General features: G+C 39.2%; 1 protein-coding gene across 1 annotated transcript; it reads right to left on the bottom strand.

Annotated features, from left to right (window-relative positions):
- Positions 1-3,959: 3,959 nt before the first annotated feature.
- Positions 3,960-4,544, bottom strand: LOC145804035 (uncharacterized). Its single transcript, XM_082897449.1, has 2 exons — positions 4,376-4,544; positions 3,960-4,195 (listed from the first exon to the last, which is right to left on the bottom strand). The coding sequence occupies exons 1-2, from the start codon at positions 4,542-4,544 to the stop codon at positions 3,960-3,962; spliced, it is 405 nt and encodes a 134-aa protein (XP_082753575.1).
- Positions 4,545-10,390: the final 5,846 nt, after the last annotated feature.

Below are 10,390 nucleotides of genomic sequence, written 5' to 3'. Positions count from 1 at the left end.
CAAGAAGGCCCGCTCGAGCGCCAAGACACAAAGATAAAGCACATCCGCTCGAGCGTGAAAAACCAATCCGCTCGAGCGCAAATCTCCCCCTCCCAGAACTTTTACCAAAAGGTACTACCCGCTCGAGCGCGACTCGCTCGAGCGCAAGAAACCCGCTCAAGCGTAGAAACCACACCTGCAGAAGTTTTGCAGGGACACGAAATACTGGAAGGGTGTAATTCCCGCTCGAGCGCAGAAAGTCCCGCTCGAGCAGACCAGTCAAAAACTGGGCAACAACAATTGGAGCCAAAGCTCTTCCAACCTGTAAAAACCAAGCCCATCACCACCTAAAACTCAAACAAATGGAATTAAAGGACGACAACAAGATGGATACCACTAACCACTCCACGGAACCGAGTCCAGAATACAACGGAACAGTAAAGGGAAAACCGGGATCGCTATAATTTTTATGTTTTTTGGCTTCAAAATTTTTTTCAATGGTTTTCAGTGTCTGTATGTTCTAGATTGGGTGTAGATATGTTACTGTGTCATTTTTTTTTAATTAAGTGGCGAAATCTAGGGAAATTCTAATATGCCATTATATTATTTTTTTATTATTTTAGTTGCGATTGATGAGATGGTTAGTTTTGTTTTATGTTTTGTTTAATTATGATATTTTATTTTTATTTTTATTTTTATTTTTATTATGATTCAGAAAATATAAAGTTATGTTTTTTATTTTTATTTTTTATTTTTTTTTATATATATAAAAGGTGCATATGTAATCATAGTGTTTCCCCGAAATCTATGATGTTGATATAAATCTTCATTGTTCTTCATCATATTCATAATAATGATTTGCTGAAAATGCTTCATAAGAGGTTATATTCTGGTACTCTTCATCATTTTTTACCCCTTTTCCTCCTATATGCCAGAGGTCTGATTAAAATTTTCAGCATTTCATGGCATGTTTTAGGGAGATATTAGAGCACCTCCAACGCTTCATCCTTTGTCTCATCAAATTTAAATTTGATAAAAACTGTACAAAATTGATGTTCCAGCATTAACATCGAATCAGCATCAAATTGAAGATATCTTCAATTTTCAGCAAATTGAAGATGCTGAAACCTTTTACTAAATTATTATAGATAGCCGTTAGCTTTACAGGTGGTTGTTGGACAATGCTTGAGTACTGGATGACTGGCTGGATGTCCAGCCGGTTGTCCTCCTGGTTGACTACCTCCTTGGAAAATTGAGGGAAAGTCTATTTCAGAATTTGGAAAATTTATGCTAGCTGGTCGACCGACCAAACATGTCCTCAGTTGTCCTCCCAGTCGACTGGTGGTTTGATAAAATCTCAAATTGTTCCATTGAAACGCGTGATATCAGATGAAATTTTTATTCAAATTTGATGAAAAAAAAAAAAAGAGTAAACATTGAAGATTCTTAGGAGTACTTTGACTATTTAGAGCTTGTTAAAAGGGTTCTTTAATTCCCCTCTACATGTTGAACTGGTCATGCATAATAATAAACCACCCAAAGACTCGTGCTATTTGTTGTTTTAGGGTCTCATTTCCTGAATTTGGTATCATCATGTTTGATGGGGTAAATTATAGTTTGCACCCTTTAGGTTTTAGCATTTTCTCAATTTTGGTCTTGAAGTTATTTCATAATTTTTTTAATTGCTTCTATTATTTATCATTTTACTTGAACAATTTTGAATGAAAAGGCCACGTGGCATCATCACACATTATTATACAAATTTGGTAAATTATAATTTGCCACCCTTAAGTTTCAATGTTGTTGTTATTATTATTTTACTTTGGTCCCTAATGTTAACTAATTTTTTCTAAATTGCTCCAATAGTTAACATCCATATGGGTTAAATTGCAGCCAATTTGCCCCAATTCGAACTGCACACTCCATTCTCTATCCTCCTGGAGGATTATATCCAACAGAAACCACCTTCTAAAGGTAAACAAAAATATTCAAAAAAATCTAAATCCACAATTAAATGTTATAAATGTGGATAGACAGGTCATTATGCTAATCCTTGTAAATCTAAAATACAACAAAAGCTTAATGAGCTGTCTCTAGACAATGATATCCAGCAACAAATTCTCAGAATGCTTTCAGATGAATCTAACACTTCTTCTGATGAAGAGGATGAAATTGCGGCCTTGTACTCATCAGATGGTAGTGATGAGCTGGATACTTCTCCAAACATTTGTGATTGTAAAACCAATATTAATCAGATTTCAGAACAGGCCAACTATTGGAAAGCCATAGTTGAAATGAACGGACTTGATATTGGAGGACCCAGTATCAATGTTCTTACAGAAACTGAACAAAATATGATCACTGTTGCTGATCAAATTTCTAATCCAGAAATGAAATTAAAATTTTTAGAATTATGTTTACAGCAACATAAGAGGGAAGAAATTCTTCCTCCTAAACATTACAGTATGAAAGAGGTTTTTCAATGACTTCAGCCCATTACTGAAGACAAACCCTTAACAATCCAACAACTAAAAATGGAAGTAAATGCTTTAAAAGTTGAAATAAAACATTTACAGACTTCGAATATTGCTTTTAATTCTGAAATATGAAAAATAAATAGCAAATTAACGCATCAAACTAAGGAAATTGAAGTTCGTAGTTCTAGATACTATCTACAAGATAGGTATGTTAGACTTCTCCAGCAGAAAAATCATCAAAACCTTTGAGCTTGCTGCCTCAATCCAGAGTACTGATGAGCTTATGTATTTACTACAGGTCCAGGATCTTTATCCTTTCTTACAGAAACACAAATATGTCCATATAGGACTAGCTCAGATTGCTTTCAAACCGCTGACTCTTCTAGGTCACGATACTAGCATTCAGTGCACCCTTAGGGATGGTAGATGCACTAATTGGAGAGCATTACTTATGGGAGCCATAGAAACCAGCTTAGCACACGGTCCAGTTTGTTTGACAGTAAAGGTTAGTATAATTATTCTGTTTGATTATTGGAATAATTTCCTTAGCTATCAAAACAATATTGCTTTTAGCTGGTAGTTCAACAAAAGCTGCTATAACCAATGGTTGACTGGAAGTAGAATCACTAGGTCGTAATTCTAAGGATTTTGAAGGGTGTATAGAAGTAATACTTTGATAATCAGTGGTCACCCAATTCTTCTGAATATTTTCTAAAACATTTATTTGGGAATTCTGGATATTACCATTTCCCATAAGCCATAAAGGAAAATGTTAGAGTTGCTAACATTCTGCTAAGTATGTATAATACTGGATTTTAATTTCTTTTAATTGTTCTAGAGTATGATTTGCAAAATACCAATCTCTGAATTTCACATATTTTTTCTGGTAGAAATCCTGATTTAGGATTTTCCTATTTTCACTGCTTGGACTAAAATCCATTAAACTTCAAAGTTCATGTCACTAGTAGTAGGACTGTAAGGTCCTTTGATACTGGATTCCCTAGGTTCATATATACCATGTGGGATTTTATTTGCTGAAAATTATAGTCCTTGCACTATGGGATCTATAGGGTCTGAAAACTAGTTAGGATTACTAGGTGGTCTGGACGGCATGCCTTGCATGACAGATTCTATTAGCTCATCAGTAGAATGCCTAGAGGATTCAGGAAAGTGTACTCTATATTCTTCTCGAAAAGAGGGAGTAGATCTAACACTAGTGGTTGACATGCTTCTGGATAATTGCCTTTGTGGTCTTTGAAAGCGAAGGTATACATTTCCTCCTTCAGTCTGGATCTCATCATCTAAATTGTGCTGGATAATTTGTCTGGATGGAACAACATTAGTTATTTGCCACCTTTTTGGAAATGTTATTTTTTGCCATTCGATAATTTTTGGTATGGCTACTTGGCTGCTGTATAAATTCATGTCAATTAGCATTGTGTGACCTTGATCACTTTGCTTTTGAATGTATGGATTTAAATTTGATAAAACTTTTAAATAAATTCAGGAAATTACTGTAAATGGTGGTGATCCGGGAAGATACTCATTACCATGAGATAAGACTCTCAATTCTAAAACCTTAGATAGGTTTTGATCTAAAAGGGCTATACTCAAGTTTGGGTATATATCAAAGTAAACTGGACCATGTGCTAAGCTGGTTTCTATGGCTCCCATAAGTGAAGCTCTCCAATTAGTGCATCTACTATCCCTAAGGGTGCATTGAATGCTGGTATCTTGACCTAGAAGAGTCAATTGTTTGAAAGCAAACTGAACTAGTTCTATGTGGACATATTTGTATTTTTGTAAGAAAGGATAAAGATCCTGGATATGTATTAAATACATAAGCTCATCATTATTTTGGATTGAGGCAGCATGCTCAAAGGTTTTGATGATTTTTCTGCTGGAGAAGTCTAACATACCTATCTTATAGATAGTATCTGGTTTAACTTTAGGTATTGTCCATTTATCAGGTGCTTTCTTAGCATCTTGATAAGCAACAAGCTCTTTGGCTTTTGATGTAGAAGCTACTGTATTGACCACTTTGTTGGCTACTCCATTTGCTATTTCTTCTGGAGGTACAACACTCATTTATAGATGTATGTGACGATATATGTATAATTAAAAGTAAATAAAACTAACTGTAACTAATAGTAAACTTGGCTCTAAAAGAAGAGAGAGGGAGGAAGTAGAAAGAAAAGAGAGAAGGAAGGAAAAAAATAAGGAAAGTTAAGAGGGTTTTTGGTAGTGGAAAGAAATAGTAAGGTATTACTCTTAAGGTGAGTTATATTATACCTTGATTCACCAAAATATATTTTACATATGTTTTGACTTACCATATTTATTAGATACAAGTTATGTTTTATAAACTATTATAAATTATATAAATATTTCAGTTACGTGGATTAATTTCTGAACCCTACTTGCTAAAATGAAACCCATGGATATGTCTGTTTATATTTTAAAGAATACTTGGCTATAACCTTATAAACAATTATGTTTTGTAAGTACCACCACGGGAGTCCCACGCCTTGGAGGACTTAAATAACCATTGGCCTCTGTTTGACGACTTTGTGGTCCTCTGTTTGTCATGGATCCATTGACCTTTGTTCTGTACGGAGCAAAGTGCTGTATGGAGCTAAGTGCTACAATGTTGTGGGAGCCACCTCTAGAGTTCGTACGAGGCACCTCTTGAATCTGTACCTCTGTTCTGACTGTCACTCCTATGACCTCTGTTCTGTTACGTTCGGTACCGTGATTCTGGTTATATATTTACATAATTTCTGTATTTCAGTTTCTGCCACTTAAATGATTGTTTACCAATGATTTATTTACCAAAATTAGTTATCTTGAATGTTTTGGCTTAACTAACTATCCATGGTTATTTCGTTTCCTTTTGTACTGTTAGTATAATATTTCTCACTCTGCCATGTGCTTCTAACTGTTTACCAATTTTCAGGAAACAATGCAATTCAGAAATAGCTTTTGGAAAGTCTTAGACGCGGGGCTGCGGAATAGACACACACAGCACTTTTATGATATTTTTATGTGTAAATATCAACATTTTTGGTCAATAAATTTTGTAATAAAAAATAGAAGCTTCAATGATTATTTTGGTACCCTCATTTGAATATTACTTCTACTCGCTGTAGACACCCCATTTTTGACCGTCCTCAAGACTTGGACGTCACCGTTTGAACACTCGGTGATTATCCATGTTTGTGTTCGTTTGGAGTTCCCGGAGGTCTCGGCTCGCGTGCCCTGCCTCAGGATCTCCGAACTCAACCGTTTAGTGTCTGGTTTTGCACCAAACACTTGTGTTTTGCCTTGGAAGGGCAGGGTAGGGCTTGTGGACCATCCCCACCCATCACCGGCAGTGGCTAAATGCCACCGGCTGGTTTTTGCTGCCACCAGCAATATAGTTTGCCGGTCGGCACTATTTGTTGCCGGTCAGCACTTTTTTGTGCCGGTCGGCACTCTTTTTGGCCAAGATGGCATTTTTTCCCGGCCGATTGCTATTCATCTGCTTTTGCAGATATTTTTAGACAGCTGTATTGCTTTTGCTCCCCTCCATACACGTGTATGGAGGGATCTCCCTCTTGCAAAGCTTGTCTTGTAAGCTTTACAAGAGGCATATAGAGAGGAGCTCTCTCTAAGGCCAAAAAGGAGGCTTTAGACATTTTTGAGAGAGGAAAATACAGAGGAGAGCTCTGGTTTTCTAGGGTTAGGGTTAGATACACAACCTATCTCTCTTTCCCTCTCATTTTGCACACTAGGTGTTTTGTGTCTCACTATTGCACACAAACACCTAGTGTTTCACCTTCCTCTTGGAGCTGAGGTTCTAAAGAGTGTGTTTTGAAGTTTTGGTGTTGGATTCAAGCTCAAGGAGGCCATTGGAGCACCATTTGTGAAGGGGTCTTCAAGGGTGAGATTCTAGTCCCTTTTTCCCCCTTTTTTGCATTGATTTTCTACTAGTCTTAGAGCTGTTTTTGTGATTATTGTATAACATAAAAAAGTTCTGTTTTTAGGCCCTCTTTATTGTTTATTAAGAGTGTTTTGTTGTTTGAGGGTTGTTGACCACCCTTAGGCCTCAAAAGGCCTCTTTTTGGACCATTTTGTGTTAGCTCCGGGATTTTGGTGTTGAGGTCTCTTCACCACTGAAATCTTGAGGGATTTCAGTGGTGAAGATGATGCTTTGAAGTCCCAAGAAGGAGAGGGCCACCCCCTCTCCTTGTTGTCCTTGAAAGGGACACATTTTGGCCTCTTAAGGAAGCCTATGCTTAAGTGTGTGTTGAGCATGTTTGGTTTGTTTTTCATGCTTATATATCCATGATATAACATGATTTCAAGTTGGTTTTGGAACTTCATGCATGTTTGGCATAGTTGCCATGTAATGCCTTATTTGTGCCTTAACATGTTCTAGGTTGTTAGCCTTTGTTGGAGCATGTTTTCGGCTTGTATTTATGAAGTTTATGTGCTTATTTTGCCATGTTTTAGCTCTGTCCATAGTTGTTTGGGTTGATCTTTACATGCATTATATAGCTCCTTTGTATTTAGGCTTGTTGGCCTTGAGTATGTGCATGTGTAGCATGCAATCTTTGCATTGTTTTGATGATTTGGAATCATCCTACATGCCATTTCAGTCCCATTTCCATGCTTGTTTGATTGCCTCGCATGTCTCTTTAATGCTTTGAAAGCATGTGTTGCAATGCTCCATGTTTTGACCATGGTGTATGCCTTTGTATTTGGGCCATTTAGATGCCATCTAAGTAGTCCTTTAGCTTTGTTTTAACATGCTAAACCTCTGATTTTGGTCCCTCTTTGCATGCCATGTTTGGTCTTGTTAAGTGTAGTTCAATGCCTCATTGATTTGCTTTGAACACTTAGGCCATTTGGTGCATGCTTGGCTTGATTTGTTGCTTGATTTGGCACCATATATTAGCATGATTTCAAAGCTTATAATGCGTGCTAATTGTTCATGTTTGTCCCTTTCAAGTGTGCTTGAATGTTGCTTGATTTGTGCTTAAGTGTTGGTCCTTATGTGCATTTGTTTGTATGCCATTTAGCCTTCACTCTTTAGCACTTATGGCCACTGTTTTAGGCCTTATTAGAGCTGCCTAATTCATGTATAAGACCACATTAGCATTAGTTTGCATTGTCATGTGCATGCTTGTATGCTTGCATAAGTCCCTTGCCATGCCATGTTGCATTCCTAGCTTGTATGCCTAGGTTGCATTGCATCTTGCATGCATTCCTTGTCCCTTGACATGGGTGATAGGGATTGGGAGTTTTGTTTGATTGGTTTGCATTGCATTTGAAACCAAAGTTGCATACTTGGTTCTTTGGGCCATCATGCATAGAAATGCGTGATTGGTGGTCCGAGAACCGAGGCACATGTCCCTTTGAGTCATTACAATGATAAGAGACATGGTTGGTGCATACATGCTTTGAATTGTGCTGCCATGCCTTGTTTTGCCCTCTGTTGCTGTGAGTTGCAGGTCCAGCAGACTTTCTTTGCCGACCGGCAGTATAGTGTGCCGACCGGCACCATTTTCTCTGCCGACAGACCCTATTTTGTGCCGATGGCCATACTACGCTGCCGGTGGAAGTTTCATTCAGCCGGTGGTGATCCCCTCTGTCCAAGAATGCAGTCCAGAGGTTTTGACAGCCTCCAGAGGAGGGAAGGAAGGAAAACAGAGGCAGCTTGCGCATGGCGGCGCATTTCCCGAGGCGTTTACTGCTTTTCTTAGTTTATTTAATTTGTTAATTAAATTAGTTAATTTGTAATATTAATTAGCTTGCGTAGTTAATTAATTTGTAATATTATTCGGTCCCTCCGAGTGAGGAAAAATCTGTAATAAGTGTGCGTGAGTGTGTGTATGTCTTCCAACCTCACGTCTTTCTTTCCTTTTATTTACCTGCTTATGATGGTAGATTAGGGCACGTTTAATTTAGCATACCTCATGCTATGCATGTGTGCATCCATGCATTTGTATTGCATGCATTAGGCTCGGTACATCACGCTAACTGCATCAATACTTCAATTCCGAATTGAATATGTGATAATTGTGCATTTTCACATGACATGTTTAGGATAGCCGAGCCTATTCTAGTAACATTTTGTATGCGATGCATTAGGCACTTCACATGGACTTGGATCATGCATGTTTGCTAATAAGTTCTTTGTTTTGGCACGGAGTACTATGTAAGTATTTCCGCTTTAGCATATCACATGAGTGTGAATGTTACCATGACAGCATGCTTAACATGTGGCTAGATGCTTATGTGTTATAATTGCTTGAATGCCTGTGGGTGAAGGTTGGATTGTTTGAGTTGGAAAAACTCATTGAAATCTGTGTTTTAGCCTACTTGCGAGTAGCAAATTCCAAAGCATTTTCAAACCGAACGGATATGCAATGTTTATTTCCAAATTAGGCAATCTAGTCTATACTTGTTTGCTGTGCGCATAACATAGTGATTCTAGGCTAATAATTGGAATAAGAACAAATAAAGTTTTCAAATACGGATATCATGGTTAGTAGAGGCCGGTCTTCGGACCGGGCGAAAGGGGGTGCTCATAGGTGACCTTCCCCGATCGTACCCAAGCTCCCGAGCCGAGACAACTCCGGTGATGACGGACACGTGGCCTTCGGCACCGAGTCAGGGTTTCCTAAATTCTCCCATAAAAAAATTAGGTGGCGACTCTATATCTGGCAAAGGAGTCCATGTTTGGCACTACTTTTTCAAAAATCTGTTTCTCAAAATGATTTGCCAGATTTGGACTCTTTGGTTCAGATTAAGAACCGTGACAAAAATCGAGAGTCCGAACTGTAGCGAGGTTCCCCCCTCCGCGGGCTTGTTACAGTTTCTGGCGACTCCACTGGGGAATTTAGAGAGCTTGACTCGAACTCGTGATATCCCATTTTGACTTCATTTATGTGTTTCTTTGCATTGCATGTGCATTGGTGCGCCTAGGAACACAGTGTTTGCCATCTGCCATTCCTGAACGGTTTGCCGGAGGCTTGTCTTGTCAAGGCATATCCATAAGGCTGACCGGCTATGGGCTCTGACAGTATGGGAACACAAACCCCGGTTTTACCGAGGCACCCTTTTGACCATTCGACCTAGTGCATATTCGAATCCATAGTGACCATTCCAAACTAGGACAGGTTGCTTACCCGTTTAGAGGTTGTTTGAAACCGCTGTGTGCGTAGTGAAACCCTAGCTCCTGACAAAATAGGACAGGGAAACCCTACCCCAACATAGGGGTGTTTTGTTCTCTTTACTTGCTATGTGCTTTTAGAGTGTTGCTCTACAGGAACGCACATGTCAGTTTGCAAGTTTGAGTATCAAACCTGGGGACACCAGTATCAGTATCAGTTGTGAGAATCAGTTATCCGCGGGTATTGGTTCAGTTTTCGGGAACAGTGACTTCTGGGAACAGTGATCAGCAGTAGGGTACAGTTGTTTGGCTACACCCGTGATTGATCAGTTTGGGCTGAAATGCTGTTTGTTTTTCTTTAGGGTTCAGAGAGTTGCAGAGTGATACAGGATAGCCAGTGTCTCCCCCTTGCTGAGGCAGGATTTATGGCGGCACAAAATTCAGAAGAAGTTGTGGTTATGACGGCTGCATTGGAGCAGGGGACTGTTCCGCAGAGTGAGGCCAGCATCAGTATATCACACCCGCCCAGGATGCCCGTTGTGCACCCGGTCTGGGCTCCCCAGTTATACCAGGCTCGTGAGCCCACCACCTTTGAATTGATGGGGATGATAGGCGATCTCCAAAGGTCTGTGGCAGACCTCGCCTATGGAATGTCGGCTTCACCGCTAGCGGCGCCGTATGTCGGGAATTTTGTACCACAGGAGCCCCCGCTACTGGGGCGGATTGTGATAGAGCTCAGCCAGCCAGAGGTGGCTTCCGGCTATAGCCACGACAT

This window comes from Camellia sinensis, chromosome 12, assembly GCF_055761805.1.
Source record: "Camellia sinensis isolate YWXY chromosome 12, ASM5576180v1, whole genome shotgun sequence".
Classification (NCBI taxonomy): domain Eukaryota; kingdom Viridiplantae; phylum Streptophyta; class Magnoliopsida; order Ericales; family Theaceae; genus Camellia; species Camellia sinensis.
Note: the sequence above shows the minus strand (reverse complement) of the source record. Positions and strands in the feature narration are given on the sequence as shown.

What these genes read in the sequence shown, in the direction of transcription:
- LOC145804035 (XM_082897449.1), bottom strand. Translation starts at nt 4,544, where the DNA reads ATGAGTGTTGTACCTCCAGAAGAAATAGCAAATGGAGTAGCCAACAAA. An exon ending in AGATACTATCTATAAGATAG is followed by an intron (nt 4,196 to 4,375) that starts GTATGTTAGACT and finishes TGACTCTTCTAG; the next exon opens with GTCAAGATACCAGCATTCAA.